The sequence below is a fragment of the Acartia tonsa genome, chromosome 2 (assembly GCF_053477335.1).
Source record: "Acartia tonsa isolate MP-2025a chromosome 2, ASM5347733v1, whole genome shotgun sequence".
In the NCBI taxonomy this organism is placed as follows: Eukaryota; Metazoa; Arthropoda; class Copepoda; order Calanoida; family Acartiidae; genus Acartia; species Acartia tonsa.
Window position 1 is genome coordinate 55548825 of NC_137261.1, and position 18228 is coordinate 55567052.

At 32.3% G+C, this 18228-nt stretch overlaps 1 protein-coding gene across 1 annotated transcript in view; it reads right to left on the reverse strand.

Moving 5' to 3' along the window:
* LysRS (Lysyl-tRNA synthetase) overlaps positions 1-18228 on the reverse strand; it is a 59953-nt gene that overhangs the window by 17703 nt on the left and 24022 nt on the right. Inside the window, exons 2-12 of the mRNA XM_080151409.1 lie at positions 15582-15635; positions 13370-13443; positions 12668-12765; positions 12125-12233; positions 11432-11490; positions 10860-10917; positions 9965-10164; positions 5829-5898; positions 4847-5052; positions 3864-4000; positions 2469-2574 (exon numbers count right to left, since the gene is read on the reverse strand). Of these exons, the coding sequence (XP_080007535.1) occupies positions 2469-2574; positions 3864-4000; positions 4847-5052; positions 5829-5898; positions 9965-10164; positions 10860-10917; positions 11432-11490; positions 12125-12233; positions 12668-12765; positions 13370-13443; positions 15582-15624 (1160 nt within the window). The 5' untranslated portion in view covers positions 15625-15635. The remainder of the gene's footprint in view (positions 1-2468; positions 2575-3863; positions 4001-4846; positions 5053-5828; positions 5899-9964; positions 10165-10859; positions 10918-11431; positions 11491-12124; positions 12234-12667; positions 12766-13369; positions 13444-15581; positions 15636-18228) is intronic.

Sequence of the window (18228 nt, forward strand, 5' to 3'; positions counted from 1 at the left end):
AAATCCTGGGTTGGTTTTAAGCTAATAGCCCTAGAGGCTAAGGGCGACGTAAATAGACAAAAATAAAGTAGCCTAAAACATTCCTTTCAATAAGATTACAAAAAACACAGCCTAATCCTTTGTAGGAACTTTACCTAGCCGCCGCCATTGTGAAATACACACCCACACACATTTGCAAAGTGTTAATCTGCAAAATGTGAATGATGAAGATTTCTTGCATCCATTAACAGATTGCATGGATGAAGGATAAATATATAGAAGAGATAAAAAGGTTATTTAGTCAACTTGAATTAAACTTGAATTTTGTGAACTTTATATATTTTCATGTTCAATAGTTTAAACTACATCTATAGGACATGTATTTAAAAGAATTTAAATTTTCTACCAGGTAGCTTAAAAAATATCAAGACTTGAAAATTATGTTATTTGGATACATGCAACTTACATGGCTATCCAGTTTTCATAAAAACATCAGGATGACTATTTCGCTGGTGCTTAACCCTTACAGATCGGGGGGAGGGGGAGCCACTCACATTTATTTCAGTGCACAGTTTTTTACCATTTAGCAGCAAAATTATTGTCATGTCATTTTTATGGGTCCTTTAGCTTACATAACATTTTATTCTGATTTATTAAGTCTTAATATATTTGCCAGGAATCATAGGGGACAGGACAATGGACGATAAATTGATATGTCCCCGATTATGTTAAACAAAATTACCCCTTCTGTAGATTAAATTTATTGAAAAGTTTGGGCATTAATAATTTTTAACCAAGCAATCAAAATCAAATAAAAATACCGTACGTTTTTGTGCTAACGAATAAGATTGTAAAAATTTGGATAAGTTTAATTTAGGTACAGTATGATGTTCCCTCCTCAAAAATTTAAAAGGGAAAAAGATAACACAACCTTAATATAAATCAAATTTTAAGAACATGCCTAATCAATTAAACATTTTTTTACCAGATCTTATTCATACACTTATATTATAAGCAACGGCACTTTCTTTGTTTTAAACGTTATCATCCTTGTACAGTAAAATAATATTTGAAATATTAAGTATTAATAGAAACCTTTTCTGCAATAAATCTGTATCTCAATGTTGATTGATGAGATAACTTTTAGCAAATATAATGCAAACCAGGGAGGGAGGGGGCATTGGTATGTTCATTACACTAGTTCCCAAAGTTTTATAATAACTTTGGGGACTCAACTGAATTCTGATTGGTTAAGTAACTTGAGTTTCCAAACTTTTTAACCACTAATTGTAATCTTATGAAGGTATAAGTTTGTGGTTCATTATTGGGGTTGTACATAGATTTATCGGCCATTGTCTTGTCTCTGAATGCAAGCTGCAATTTTACCATAGGAAGTTTAAAAATAATGCTTATTTGGTAAAAACGGACGACACACACATACTTTTATAAAAAGATTATGTATCGATATTAAAAAAAAACACCAAATAACTCACAAAAACTCTAAATCACCGTGTTTTATTTGTAAAAATAAAGTTTGGGTTATTTATAAAATACCTGTGTTTTTTTCCAATCGAAAAAGTTTGGGGTTGCCACCCTGTAAACAATATGCATATATTCAGTAAGTGTATCTAAATCTTTCTGCCAAACCCTAACTTCTCCATTGATAAAGATAAAAAGAAATGCACTACACCAAAGGGATCTTAAGGGATAAGAAAATATATAATAAATTAATGTATATCCTAAATGAAAACAAAATTGCACATTTAACTAATGGTTCAAAATTTTTGACATCAACCAATCACAATTCAATAAAGAACCCATAGTTTTTAAGCCAACCATTAAGATAAATGATACTATGTTTACCAGTGTTATTTTCAGTCCAATGTCCCCTCCATCCCTGACTGCAAGGTCTACTACAAGGTTGAGTTGTTCCAACCAATGACATCTAGGAACATTGCATTTGTTTACATGCAGTGCAGTAGATAAACATCAATATGAAGGTCTCTTTCAATTTTAAAAACTTTTTATTTTATTTTTACTCCACAATTTTAAATTGATTTATTCAGCAGAATGCAAAAATAAATTGGGCAATCTAATCTACACCAAAATATTTCATTTTTCATTTTCCAACTACTGGTTTTGATATTTAGGCAATATTCTTTCAATTGTAATTGGTGAATCCATCCTACCTTCCTTTTTAGTAAACTACAGTAATACTTCTTTTAGGTAGGTTGGTATAAGGCAGGGTTTGGTGAGCCCCGCAGGGTTAGGCAAAAACATATAAAGTAGTTAGGTCTTTGCATGTTCATAAAGATCTCATTAACCTCTAAAGCTATTGTGTCATACATTTTACACAAACTTTACATAAGTTTTTTTTTTAATTAGTCATGGGATGGATTTAAGCTATATCAATATCCTGCCTCCTCTAAATTCTAGGGGTGCAGTTACTTGTGATAATTCATTGAAGTTTAAGTAAAGAGAATTTCTACCTTAATCTCTTGAAGGGAGGTGTAAAATCAATGGTTTGAGCCTCTCCCTCTGGACCATCAGGATGGTAAGTCACCAGGTAGGTCCCGAAAATGGCCTTAACCATTCCTGGAAATAGGAATATTTAATACTGTTCAATCCTGGTAAAAAATAAAAGGATGTCTGTTAAGGGTGTTACGAAGGATCTTCCTTGATGCTAAACCAAATTTACTCTCCTTTACAGAGAAGCTTTTCTATTAAAAGCGAAGCATCTCTAAAATCAAGCCCTAAAAATGTAAGTATATCCTCAATCAGTATCCTATATTTCAGGGTTTCGGATCCGGATCCGCATATTTTTGAGTCCAAGGATCCGGATCCGCAAAAAAATGCGGATCCGGAAACGGATCCTTGGACTCAAAAAAATGCGGAAAAAATGCAAAAATCTACCTAAAGGGGGGGGGGGGGGGGGTTTAATGCAACCATCTCGTAATCAATGTATAAATGGCACTTAGAATTCGAATTTCGATCTGAAATTTTGCATGAGTAATCCTTGGTAGGTCTATTTTCCCTAAATCGAACAAAAAGTTGAAAAAGTAACAGCTAACGGCTTAGCCGTTTAGCCGTTTTTTGCTATTTTTAGGGCAAATCTGTCAAAAATTACGTATAAATCAACATTTTAAAACATATTTTTGCTTTAAATCATGTGAAATGATACAAAAAATATTTTTTTTAGATTTCTAGTACCAGCAACTACCGGCTAGAATCGTTTAAAAACTTTTTGGATCGGAATAGAGCATTATGTGGAGAGAGGTTTCGTGATTTATTTCCATAGAAAAAAGCCAACAAATTACTAAGCGGCTGAGCTGCCAGCCGTTAGCCGTTACTTTTCCAACTTTTTGTTCGATTTAGGGAAAATAGACCTACCAAGGATTACTCATGCAAAATTTTATATCGAAATTCGAATTCTAAGTGCCATTTATACATTGATTACGAGATGGTTGCATTAAACCCCCCCCCCCTTTATATAAAATCTCAGACATTCTCTTGATGAGAGCCAATCTTTAAGGTTTAGGTTCAGACTTGAAAATTAAAAGTATTTTTGACTTAATTAAAATTTCATTTTTATTGTCAAGGATCCGGATCCGGATCCGCACTGACCAAATTTTGAGGATCCGGATCCGCATACAATCAATGCGGATCCGAAACCCTGCTATATTTAAGCAGTTTTGCAACAAATTTACTTACTTTTATGTTTAGACTAATACATTTATATTATGCTTCTTCAGTTCTGACACTCGACAAGTGTTAATGTTCGTTTGTCCCAGAGTTTCAGGGCCTCGCTTTTATAGATGTTGTCATCCTTGTTTTGTTACATGAATTTCTTTTAAAGTATTATATAAAACAAAACAAAAAAGTACCTGAAATAAGTTTCTCTGTGATCTCAATAAGATCATGGTAGTCCGCATATGCCATATAAAACTCGCAGGTTGTGAACTCTGGGTTGTGGGTCATGTCAATGCCTTCATTTCTAAACTGTTTGCCAATTTCGTACACTCTGCAGATTGGAAGAAATTCTAAAATGGCTAATTTACCAACTTAATACATAGGGAACCAGAATTAATTTTTAGAACCATTCGGGTAAAAAGTAAAGATATTTGAAGGCTAAATTGGAATATATTACAAAATCTTGTGACTGACTATCAAAACACCTAAAGGGGACTATCAACGAACAAGAGCAAGTGATTCTAAGCACCTTCCAGCATTGATCAATAGTGTTTTTTTTTTAGTAAATATACTAGGTTTATGTTTAATATTTGGGTTATCGACTAATAAGTTAGGTTTCACCATGGTTTTATATGAAAAAAGTACATTAATTAAACTGTTTAAAATTATATTAGCTACCAACCTTTTTTCTAAATATACATTTTTAATCAAAATAATATACTTTTGTGTGAAAGCTTTTAAACAACAGTTTGAACTCATCAAAACATTTGATGGAATTGCACGAAAAAGATGCTTAACATTTCAAAGTTTTTTTCATGTAAAACCATGGTGAAACCTAACTTTTTAGTCGATTACCCAAATATTAAACATAAACCTAGTCTATTCACTAAAAAAAATACTATGGATCAATGCTGGAAGGTGCTTAGAATCACTTGCTCTCGTTCGTGCATAGTTCCCTTTCACTCAATTTGTTAATTATTTTGTCTGTTTTCTATTTCAAATGAAATTATTATAAAAATAAACTTGTACCTATTTTTTTTTTAAATACAAAACTCGTGACAATTTTTCAACTATTAATATTAAGCTATATATGAATTTTTAACTTTCAAGGATGTTTCTAAGATAGAGTAATCTATGAACTACAATGCCCTATTTAATTTTAGATAATTTCTCCTCCCTATCAATGCCACCGACGACAAGCATCTTGTGATACAACTCCGGGGCCACGCGCATGTACAGGTCCATGTTCAGGTCGTTGTGGTGGGTCATGAAGGGCTTGGCCGTGGCGCCACCGGGAATCATGTTCATCATCGGCGTCTCTATCTCCAGGAAGCCCATCTCGTCGAAGAAACGGCGCATGTAGGAGATGATTTGAGCACGCACCTTAAAATAGTTTGTTTTTTACCATTTTTTTAAAGTAGTAAAGTTTGTTTTAGGTTATTGTTATTCTCCCTACTAGCTTACCCATGCTAATGATAGCATTAACAACAACTTTCCCCATTGAATATACTTGTATGCTAGCGGCACAGCCGCTATTTAGTATATAGTAGCAAAGTTTTTTTTGTTTATTTGTCTGTTAAGATCTTGCTAACTACTGAAATCATTGAGTTCACTGTTATAGAAAAGCTTCACATCGATCCTGGGAAGTTTTTAAGGATAATTTATTTGTAAAGGGGTAGTTTCACGAAATGCATTTGAACTTAATTTAGTGAACCGCATATTTTTTGCTAGTTAATGGATTAAACTATAGGTATTTATATGGCATATATTTGAAAGAATTTCAATTTTCTACCACGTAGTTTTGAAAATATCAAGACTTGCATATATCATAAAAAGACAATTTTCAATTCTTGATATTTTCAAAACTACGTGGTAGATAATTGAAACTCTTTCAAATATATGCCATAAAAATATAGTTAAACCCATTAACTAGCAAAAAGTATGCGGTTCACTAAATTAAGTTCAAATGCATTTCGTGAAACTACCCCTTTAAGTTTAGGGATTGTTTTAAGCTATTTTTAACTCAGCTAGGGGTACAGCCGCTAGTTGTTGAAATTGAACAAAGAAAAAAACTGTTTATAACTATCTAAACTGATACTTTGTATTATTACCTAAAGATTAATGAAACGAATAATTGTAATGATTGTTTTTCAAATTACCTGGAACTTTTTGCGCACATCAGCATTAATAATAAGATCCAAGTATCTCTGTCTATATCTGGTTTCTTTGTCCTGATGTTTTTATATATTTTCATATTTTATTACTGTTACACATTATTTTCTATGTAGTGTGCAAAAAAGTTTTAACATGTTATTTTGTATAACCACCTCTTACCTTGCTAAAATATCATGCTGTATGTGAGGGGTAAATATGATAAATAATTTCATACTAATATATTCTAAATAAAGTAAATCTTTAAATGTTTAGTAGTAATAGAATAATTCTATGCAAAAATATTTTTTATATATTTTGCAAAGTTTATCCTATATTATGCAGTCAGGCTAAACTTGTGTGCAAGACAAAAGAGAGAGTGGGGGGGGGGTTAAGTAGAGTGGGTTGGAGAGAGAAGCAGGATCTTGCCATGAAAAGAATGCCAGTACACAGTATAGGCCTAACCTTTATAAAGATCAGACATGCCTAACACTAGGCCTAACTTTCATAAAGATCAGACATTCCTAGCACTGTCTACATACTGCATAATTTAGGCTAAATTTTTAAGTTTAAATATGTTGCTGTATGTAATTGTTATATTCTTATATCAATACTTTTAAATAAATGCTGAAATTATCATACATTGAAGCTTAATCTTCCACAGACAGATAGGATCAAACAATAAAAACATTAAAAGACAGTAAGGGCCAGGCTTTTGAATATTAAACATTGTCTAAAAGAATCTGCCTTAGTGAATAAAATAAAATTGAAAATAATAAATAGGGTCTTAGTCTTTCCATTGTGGATAGGATAACAATAGTGAACATTAATACAAAATTACCATTGCCTTAATACTACCAGTATTAAGTAGACAGAATATTGCCTTAATACTAAAAGTGTTAAGTAGACTGAACATTGCCTTAATATTACTAATATTAAGTAGATTGAATATTGCCTTAATACTATAAGTATTAAGTAGATTGAATATTGCCTTAATATTATATGTATTAAGTAGATTGATTAACATTGCCTTAATATTACTAATATAAAGTAGATTGAATATTGCCTTAATACTTCAAGTATTAAGTAGATTGAACATTGCCTTAATATTAAATGTATTAAGTAGATTGATTATTAAATAGATTGAGTATTGCCTTAACACTACAAGTGCTAGGTAGATTGTTTATTGCCTTCTATTCAACATAAGAGTTGATGGTTATTACCTATTACTATAATTAGACTTACACATCATTGCCCCATAAGATTTTATTTAGTATTAGCTATAATTCTAAGCAACTCATTGCACACAGAGTTGCCCATGACTTAGGTTGTGTTGACCTACACTTTGAAAAAATAGAGTGTAGGGGGGGCTGGACAGAAGAAAATAGCCCTTGTAGAATTAGAATTATAGCTAGGCCCTATCTAGGGACCAACAAAACCCCCCTAAGTTACCCACCTGCCATTTTAGCCCTACAAATAGGGGGAGGCATATTATTGTGGGGTGGGGGTAGATTTTTATTATAACATTACAGAAGAAAAACATAATCAGAATATGTAAAAACGAGGACTATTATGCATTCAAAAAGCTCAAAAATATTGAATTACAACATCCATAAGTAAGCACAAAAAGGAAGAAAAACATACAAAGTGAGTTATTAGAGAAAGAGAAAAAAAGAGAGAGAATATCACGAAACGGTTCGATTGCCATAGTAGAAAAAAAGATAAAAGAAAAGGCTAGGGACGGCTTAGGTTCCCAAACAAGAGATAAAAGTGAATGACCCAAGACAATTTAGCGGCCCAAAGTTTAGAAAAGATTATGGCTAAGGACGCAGGGATCTGAAGAGATAAGCCAATGTCCTATGGATTGATATTACAATTGATGATGATACACAAAATTACCCCTACTGAACATTACAATTGACGTTTGATAGGTTTTGACATTCAACTTAATGAACCAACCAATTAAAATTCAATCAAAGTTGTAAATCCAACGAAAAATTAAACATTATTAAACTTGGATACAAGCGTAATAAACACACCAATGTCCCCCTACTCCCTGCTGAGAAAACTCTAGAGAAAAAATTTTTAAAGAAGCATTTAATGTATCATATTTTCATTTGTGTGAGAAAAAAACTTTCCTAGAACAAAACCTAAATTATCTTTTGATATGATGCTTTGCAGCTCATATTGTCATAAAATATCAGGAAGGCAGGGAGGGGATATTGGGCTGTAAATGAAATAGGTAACCACGTTAGCTTATTCGTTGGCTCTAAAACTTATACTTGTTTTTAATTTTGGTTGGTTGGTTCCAAATTATATTAGAAGGGTCAAAACTACTTTTCATCTATAAAGGGGTTATTTAGTTCATCAAACTTCATGGAGATGTGCGTCAATATTCATCGTCAATTGTCTTATCCCTTAAGATCCCTGCATAAACTAGGCACTAAATTACGACAAGAAAAGAGTTTGTAAAACTTGAATCTAGAACTAGAGCCCTAGATTGTGTGAAAACCAACCAGGGTTAAAGTAATAGGCAATGCAGTCAAAAATGGGTTATTTAAAGGGGGGGGGGGGAGGTGAAAATGTCGTGACTCGTGCCACGACATACCAGCAATTTTATTTTGGGTGCTACTCCCTTAGTTTTAGGGATAATTGGGTAAAATCTTTTGGGCTGGGTCACTAATTACCCCAACTTTTGGTACTCAAAATAAAATCACTGGTATGTCGTGGCACGAGTCACCACATTTCCCCCCCCCCCCCACTTTTTTTTCAGGGTTTTCGAAGAAGGGGATGGGGAAATTTTAAGTACCAGAGACATCTAAATTGATATATATATCCCCAATGATAATAAACAAAACTAACCCTTCTGTAGATTATTTTGTGGGTAAGTTTAGACAAAGCAAGTTTTAACAAAATCTAGATTAAAATATGTTTTGAATAAAATAACGTCTTAATATAACTTTGATACTAGTATAATAACAATTTTTGTCCTATCCCTCTCTGCTTATTATAGAAATCAGAGAGAGGGGACAATGTGCTGTTAATTACACTAGCTACAGAAGGGATAATTTTGTGTCTCATCATTGGGGATGTAAATCAATTTATCGGCCATTGTCTTATCCCTTTAGATACCTGCATAGAAATAATGATAAATATAACTAATCCTCAAGAATTTATTTGGATATTTTACCAATCCATTAACCCAAAATTATCTCCAGACATAAAACTTAATCATATCTCTTTCTGTTTCTCTCTGGAGATAATGTTTTTGCAACAGTTTTCACAAAATATGGGGAAGACCGCTAACACATATTTGCAAGATTTAAACACTATTTTTGTTTAACTGTTCTATATGTAGTAATGGGATGTTTGTCTGTATACATAAACTCCCTTGTAAATATTTGAAATAAAGCCCCAAAAATAAATGGGGTAGGGTGGGGGATAGGAGTTTAACACCCCTCTCTTCCTAAGTAAGCCACAAGAATATTAGGGCGAACCAAAGTCACTGACATTAAAGATGTCACTAGAGGCTATAGACGTAGCAAATAGTAGAAACAAATAATGTCATATTATTTCATATGGAAAACTTTAGAATTCTCAGTCATTTTCAAATCATCAAAATAAATAAAGTGTTTTATTTTATGTAGGTACATCTGAAGAAAATTTTTCTTGGATACCATGAAGAATATCTTACAAACAACTTGTAAATAAATGATTCAAGTTCTATGTATTTATAAAACCTATTATTACAGTAAAGTTTCTGTGAATATATGTACTTTCTTTTCTATATTTTCATTGATCTTAAGTGATAAGACAATGGACGAAAAAGTGATATTCAACCCCAATTAGGTCTAACAAAATCAAATTTATAGTTTAAAATTAAAATAAAGTCCATAAAGATTTAAGCCAAAAAATCGGAGCACTATTGAAAACTTTGGTTACATTTCTATACCTAGCCATTAGACTGGTCTCAAATTTTGATTGAAACAAGTGTAAGAGTAGGACCTAATCAGGTTTTTAGCTATTTTGCAGAATCAGATAAACAAGGAGCCTAGCTTTTTGGTTTTTTTTTTTATAGAAGAGCTATAAGTGTTTTTATATTTCGTAGTCGACTTTGATGATTTTTAATATGTTGAAAATATATTCCTTAATTCCATAATGTAGATGGGGCAACATATGTAGGCAGGGGGCCAACAGTTGCACCTCCTTCGGGATGATGGACAGCTCTCCCTTCTTGGTTCTGCCTGGGTTACCTGTGACACCCACAATGTCACCTCTCCTGATCTTGGCGATATCCTCGCCGAACTGACCCTCAGACTTGTACGCGTTGGCTGTGGCCATAACCTATATAAAACAAAGTTTATCATCGTCAGAAAAGTGCAAAAACCGGTTTTAGGTATAAGAATATTTGAATTCTAGTATAAAAATAACACAATGTCTGTCCGTCTATGTATCTGTATCAAGCTTACCACTTGAGCGATGGTTTTCTTTAACATTGAAGCAGGGGTGTATATTCTGCACAAGATTTATTTTTTTCCCCTGCTACAAAATTTTTTATTTTTCTTCCCCCCCTAGTTTTTTTCTCACCAAGTAGGGGGAAAATGGTAAAATATTTTAAAACTCTATATTTTATTTATTTTATCCCTCCTACCACACATTTTTAAAAGTTTTTTTCACCAAGGAGGGGGGGAAATGGAAAAAATGTTTTCAGTTTTCTTAATTTTTTCATTTTTTTTCCCTCCAACCACTTATTTTTTATTTTTTTTTCCCCCCCCTGAGCAGGGGATCCCATGTAGAATATACACCCCTGCATTGAAGCATCTTATATTCCATAGGTAACTATTTTGGATGAGCGTACATCCACACTCCTCCCAAGAGATACCCTTCTCAATAAAAAAAATTCCAATTTTTAAAAAAGATCTATTTCTAAAAGTAAAATGAATGCTTAATTGCTTATTAACATAATTGTAGGTAATAAATATTGAAGTTTTTATTTTTGTTCAAAATTGATCGCCTCTGATTTTGAAATAATAAAATACCTGTAATTTAACTCCCTCTCCACGCAAGTCATAGAAAATCAGCTTAGCACCAGATTCTCTAAAATTAAAAATAAAAAGTTAATAAGGTTTTAATATCGGTGTTAAATATTATGGTACCTTGATATTTGTTAATAATATGGAATATCCCAAAATAAGTATTAATCTTTAGGCAATATACATGTACAAATGTAAAATATTAAGACTTCATGACAAAAGGTGTTGCAATCGAAGGGTTGTTTGTCATTAAAATTACCTAGTATACCTAAACTGATATATATTATAATTAGCCTAGCCTAAAAAAAGTTAGGAAGATAAAGACGATCAAAACCACGAACCTAACTTACTCTTCTAAGACACAATTAAATCAATGTCTTAAACTCAGATATATTAAGAGATAAGACAATGAGCAATAAATTCATGTACATTTCCAATGTTGATAAAAAAAAACAATCTTTCATGTGGATTAAAATAACTGGTTGAAAAGTTTGAACCAACCAGTCAAGTAACCAGTTTTTAAGCCAACAAATGAGAAATGTTCATAAAACTTTGGGTACCAGTATCATATGATATACCTGATGGCATGAATTCTGCCAGCAATTGTCACCTCAACATCTGTCAAGGTCTCACTGTCCTAAAATTATTGATTAAATAATATTTCATTTGTAGAGTGGCAATGTATAAATAGATAATGTGAGAAATGAAACACGATGAAGGGACAATTCGACCACATTATTAATTATAAAGTGTACACAATTCGTTGCTCGTAATATGGGATTGAATCCTATGTGAATAAATGAAAAAAAAGCTTCTAGAATTTTCTTTCATGTTTGACAGATTATTGTGTCTTATTATTATACATCTAGGGTACTAAATCTATTTCTTTTGAGAAGAAATCACTCCCTCCTAATGATTTCTTATTGTTCCAGGATGGAGAGGTACGAGTTCTGCCTTACCGAGAACCAAAGTTTTATATATTGTAAATATTGATCATTAATAATAATAACATGTCAGTTTTCCATGTCTATGAAAATATATAACTTAACAATCAATCTTGTTATCATTACAGATATATAAATGTCATAAAGTAGTTAAGGCTTTAGAGTTTGATTTGTACAATCTATTTTCAGTATAGCTATTAAAAATGAGAGTGTACTGCTACCGTACGTGTGTGTGTAGACCGGCCACGTGTCACTAGGTACTATTACTAAAGTTACCTGTTTTATTGGCCCTGGGCCAATTTTATCATCTTTTAGGTTATTTATTACCTTTAAATGTTGATATTTTTCAATATAATTCGCCAGACTGATGCTGACATGGAACTTATGGGGATATGGATGAGAACCACTTGTTTTCAGCTCCTCAACTGCTCCAGACCTTAATAGGTACACAATGAGTTAAGCTTTGAGAGGGATAGATCAATGGACATTGCATACCTTCCCATTATGGTAAAATAATCATCCCTTTTGTATAGATTCAAATTATTAGTTTAAAAATGAAGACACTGCTAGTTTAAACTACCTAATCAAGGTTTGAAAAAGTTAGAATTCTTTAAGCCAACAAATGAGTAAATGACATTATTTTTATAAATTAAGCTTTAGTAAGACATGTAAGGCGTATATTATACTTGCTTACTTGGGGGGGGGGGGGGGGGGGAATCTTAGAAGGGTAGGGTGGACAGTAAAAGATTTTTAAAAAATTGCATTAAGCCCATTTATCAGTTCAAGAGATATCTTAACTGACAAACATACAATAAAAGATGATTCATATTTTAATAATAATATTTTAAACGTGAAGAAAACATTAAATACCTCAATTTAAAATATTCATTTGGACTAATTTCTTCTTCGTTCACTTTCTTTGCTTTGTCTGATTCCGTGGGGGCTGGCTTATTTTTCTCTTTCTCTGCCTAGAATTATTTTTAATTGAACATACATCGCTTTTACACAAAATAACTTGTTTATCACCTTCCCTCCCCCATATCTTATTTTGGATGGCCTTTAGAAACCGAATTTCTTTATGAAGCCTGGTATGAGTAATCCTAAATCCTACGAAGGTGTATTTTCCTTAAATTAACAAAAAGTTTAAAAGTAACGGCTAACTGCTCAGCCGTTTTTTATGGCTAGGAGTGAAACATTGTCACATTCCCATCCAAAAAAAGAAGAAAATTTAATTTCCTACTTTGAATAAAGTTATTGTGTCGTTGTTAAGTTACCAAGTTAGTACATAGTGCGTATAAAGTGGCTCATTTTCTTTATAAATGATGATATCATCCATAAAGTAGCGAAGCACTAGTTATGAATGGACAAGCAGACGGAAGGACCAATTGTATTAATTTAAATAATGAATAATCTCATGTACGTACAGGGGATTATCTCCGAAAAATGCATCCTTCTGTCTTAGATAGCAGCCAAGAAACTAACAACTTTAGTGGTGGACAAGTGAATTAAAGAGTGGCTTCGCTACAAATAATATGAACTTATGAGGTAAAAAAAAACAGCAGATAAACAAACCTTTTCAGCCGCTTTCTTCTCGGCCTTAAGTCTCCTCTTGAGTTCACTCTTTGAGATCTTTTCTCCTCCCTCACCTTTAAAATAAAGATACCGTTTAAAACTATTATTAATGGATAGCGCAGCTACTCTATAACCAGAATAAGTCAGTATGTCGTCACATACTAGAAATAATAGTTTACCTACAAGGTTTCGTGTTTTTTAGTAATATAAAGTTTTTTAGTCCTACATTATATTACTTTGACAGCTCTTTTACATTAAAACAATTTATCTTACAATGCTGCACTACTTATGGACATGTTTGTCCTTGTTTAATTTATCCTTTAACTTTAAAACAAAGAATTCTAAATAATTAAAGCTGTAGAGTTGAAATGGATATATTGGTACTTGGATCTTGCACCAGACTTTCATGTTCTCTAATAAAGGGAAACTTGCAAAGAGCTAAAATAACGATCCCTCCCTTCAACAACCATTACCCCATCCCTCCCATCTATTCATACTGGATGAACAAACTGACCAATAATAACAATAATAAAGTTCCATGTTTGCGAGCTAAATTGACAATTTTCCTCTGTCATAATATCCACTTATATTCTACATCCATTAGATCAAGGACGTCCAATGGGGGGGGGGGGGGAGTTATGATTACCCCTCCATAAAAAAGATGATATAAAGATTTCCCTCCTACCCCAAAATGTTGAAGTTTAACCCCCCCTCCCTCCCAATGAAAATCTTGGACGCCCTTGCATTAGAGTTAAACTACAGTGAAGTGCGAGCAGGGATGTGATTGTGCAGCCTTGAATTTAGAAACAGTCATTTATGTGAAGAATATTGTGCAAAATAAAATAGAGGAAGATTGGAGATAATTCGTAAAAGATGCTCTTACTGGAATGCTATGTATTACATTCAGGGTGTCGGAGCCGTATAATTTTGATGCGGCTCCGGCTCCTACCTTAGAATTAATATATCATTTTTTGGTCATTATTGAATTTGATAAAGTAAAATAAATAATATAAAATATTTTGCTTTATTTGATTAAAGCTATATAAAAGTAGAAGGGTGTGTGTCAATTTGTTAAGTAACAATAGTTTTTCAGTTTATTATATGGAAATATACCGTTGCCAAATTATAATATTACTTTAAAAAATCATTTTTAGCTAATCTGGAGCCGGAGCCGTTTTTAACGAAAAATACGGCTCCGGCTCCGAAACCCTGATTACATTACATTGTTTTATCATCCTATAGTCATTAATATTTATATAACATAGGATCCCCCCCCCCCCACTCCCAAACAAAAAAAAATCTCATAATATTAAAGCTGACAATCCCGTCTCCTTGACCCAGAGTATTATTTGCATATCTGTAGATGAGAAGCAAGGGAACAACCTGGTTTAAATGCTTTAAGCAAGCTTGCAAAGTTGGTTTAATCTTGGGAGAGTTCAACTTTACACACAATGAATAATTATGCACTCAACATATCCAGAATTAACTTGACAAACTATACACTATACATGTTAAGCATCTGCTAAAAGGAAAGTTTAATGAGAAATATTTAGAGCCTTAACATTTTTACATGAGAGAAAAAGGCACAAAAAGAATTCGTTTATTGGCAGGGGTGGATATTCTGCAAAATTGACCCTGCTAAAGGGGGGGGGGGGGGGGGGGTAAAAAATAAAATAAAAAATATGTTGTTTGGGGGAAAAAAATGAAAAAACTAAGAAATGATACTATTTTTCCCCATTTTTCTCCCCTCCTTGGTGAAAAACCTAAAATAATGTGTGGGATGGAAGAAGTTCTAAAATATTTTTTCCATTTTTTACCCTTCCTTGTTTGAAAAAAAACAAAGAGGGGAATTATTCTGGGCAAAGTAGACAGATTCTTAGTGATCTATTCGTGGTTACCAATTGTGTTTTGTATTTTTTTTTGATTTTATGACTATGTTTAATTTTTATGCCCAAATAAATATGTTTATGTTTTATGTTTATGTTAAAACAAAGAGGGGAAAAAATAAAATAAAAATTCAGCAGGGGGAAAAAAATGAATCTTGTGCAGAATATACACCCCTGACTTATGGACAAAGGTAGTTCAATTAAAGAGTTAGTTGTCTAACATAGACAATGGACATGTTCAAGAGTTCAAAAGAAACTATTACTAGTGCTAGGAATATCAACAGGTAAAAGAAAAACAATACTAGAAACTTGAGAGTGATTCGAACCTACAACTTCGGCAGAATTTTCCTTATCCTCGTCTCCAGCCATTTTTTAACTTCTCTGAAATCATTTTTAAAAAAATTGCTATAGGTTACAAAGTAATTGACAAACACTTTTTTTCCCCTTTTTAGTTTAGCCTCTAGTTCTTTGTGATGTAAGAACACTACAAAGAAGTTACATCATGATGATGAATGCGGAGGCGTAGTGTTGTTGGTAGCCCTCATTCTCTGAAGTTAGAACTCAGATGCACACAGAACTGGAAGTGAGAGTCCTTTGGATAATCATAGATTGGTAGGATTCGCACACAGCTGAGTTTATTCTATGAAGAAGGAGTAAGCCGGGTAGATGAACCTTTCATATTGATTGTGATGCAGTGGGTCTGAAGAGATTTGGTTACTTGATGATATGCTGAGTAGTCCAGGCCTAAAAAACATGTATTCTTATATAAAAGTAACAGGATGTCTGTCTTGTGTGTTTCTAATTGTAGCTCAAGATTTCGAAAACCGCTAGGTAGACCGATATGGTTTTCCTTTTCAGTAAAATTCCAGGACAGGTTTACTCTACCTTCACAAGAAAATCGCCCTAGCTAAAAATTTACCTCTATCAAACTTTTTTAATTCTTATTTAAAAAAATCCTCCTCCTAATTTAAAACTTACCCCTCTCTGTGTTTATATAATTGTAATTTTACCTTAGAATGAACATTGAAATGATCAATGACAGTATTTCAATTTCATTAATTTTCAGCGCACCCCAAATTCTGATGCCAATTCTCTGATAGCATCCCCCAGTCTCTACATCAGCAGTGACCAGCACAGTGACATTACCTCCAGCATCAGTAAACACTACAAGCGTGGCTGTGCTCACTTACCACTGAATTCCTCAGGTCTCGAGTTAGGTATGTGTATGTAGCCCTCATTCTTTGAAGTTAGGATTCAAATGCACACGGAGATTGTTATTTGTGTTTAAAGACAAGCCGGACCGTCCATAATCAAAAAACATTTTCTGCTGCTCTAATGTTAGCATAGATGCTGGCACTAGTATAAACCATATATGGTTGATTTTCATTTTTTGACACCTAAAATTGGAAAATGATGCAAGAACAGAGAATAATAAAGAATATGCCGCCATGTGGCCAGGCTTGTAGTAAAACAAAACTTAAAAACTATTTAGGTTAAGAAAAAAGGCCATAAAAGTTAACTATGTAACATAAAAAAGTATATTTTTAACTGTTTTTAGTATAAAACTTCATATTTTGTCATCTTCATGTGATGGTTTATAAAATACTGTAAATACAAATATAAAAATAAATTTTTGGTCGTGTTGTCCAAAATTACCTATAGAAAGTAAATAATGTGACGCGGCAGCTGCGCGCAATATTAAGTTGCCAACTTAATATTTTATATGCCATAAATATTATTAAAATCTACTTAGTACAATTATTTTCACCTACTATAGACGTTTTATTTAAATATTAATGCTGTTAAAATTATTTTAAGCAATAATTGAGCTTTTTACTACTTTTGTCCGTCATTTTGGGATTTTCTTATAATTTGGTATTGTAAATAAATTAAATCTTGGCAACTTTGTTTTGTCTGCTTGTAATTTTCTACACGTAGAGGCAAAAATACATATTTCATTTTTAATTCCATTGTTATGATTAAAAATACAATTTCAACTACAAATAATTAAGGAAGTTTTTAAAATTTGAAATAGTAACCTAATAATAAGTTCTAAACCACAGTAAAACATACATAATTACATCATGGCATTAAGCAAAAAATTCAATGACAATCTTAAAGTTTATAGTTAATGCCGAAATTATGTCAGAGGCTATCTTTTTATATCATCAAGTGTTGAAAAAGATATTGCATCATTGAATTTCTATCTATAATACAAAGTAGCTTGATGTCTGTCTGTCCGTCCGTCTGAAGCTTAAGATCTCGTTAACCACTGAACCGATTGGAATCTACTTTTCAGGGTATATAACTATCGGTCCTGTGGTGGTTTTAAGCTATTTTCTTGGGGGGTGGGAAACCCCAAACCCCCCCAAAAATGAAAATTTCCCCCTAAAAAAAATTTTTCGTATTTTTTTCTAATTTTAATGTTTTTTAAGTTTTTTTGGGTATAATTTTATAGGTATATGTTTTAAATTTTTTATATCTTTTTATATATTTTTATATATTTTTATACTTTTTTATATTTTTAATTTTTTATCTTCTTTTTAATTTTTTTTTCTTCTTTTAAACTTTGTTTTTTCAAATTCAAAAAGATTGTGAAACCTTCCTTCTCCTGTAGAGGCGAAGCCCCAAAAAGGCTAATGGCAAAGAAATTGTTAAAAACGTGAAAAAAGAGAAAAAATTCGAATGGTTTTGAAAATATAAATTAATATAAATAACTATAAACAGTTATAACAAGTTATAAAGAGTTATAAAATGTTAAAAAGAGTTATAAAAAGTTATAAAATACAGAAAATACAGGGGCGAAGCCGCTAGTAAAAATATAACGTGTCAGGCATCTGAACCTGGAGTCCGATTGAAAGTTTTTCTTCAAATATGTAAATAATTATATACCTACGTACCTATATCTTAAAAGATACGTGCTTATGATGACTTATTAAAACTGACTCATCAGAGAAGAAATTTTTATTTTAT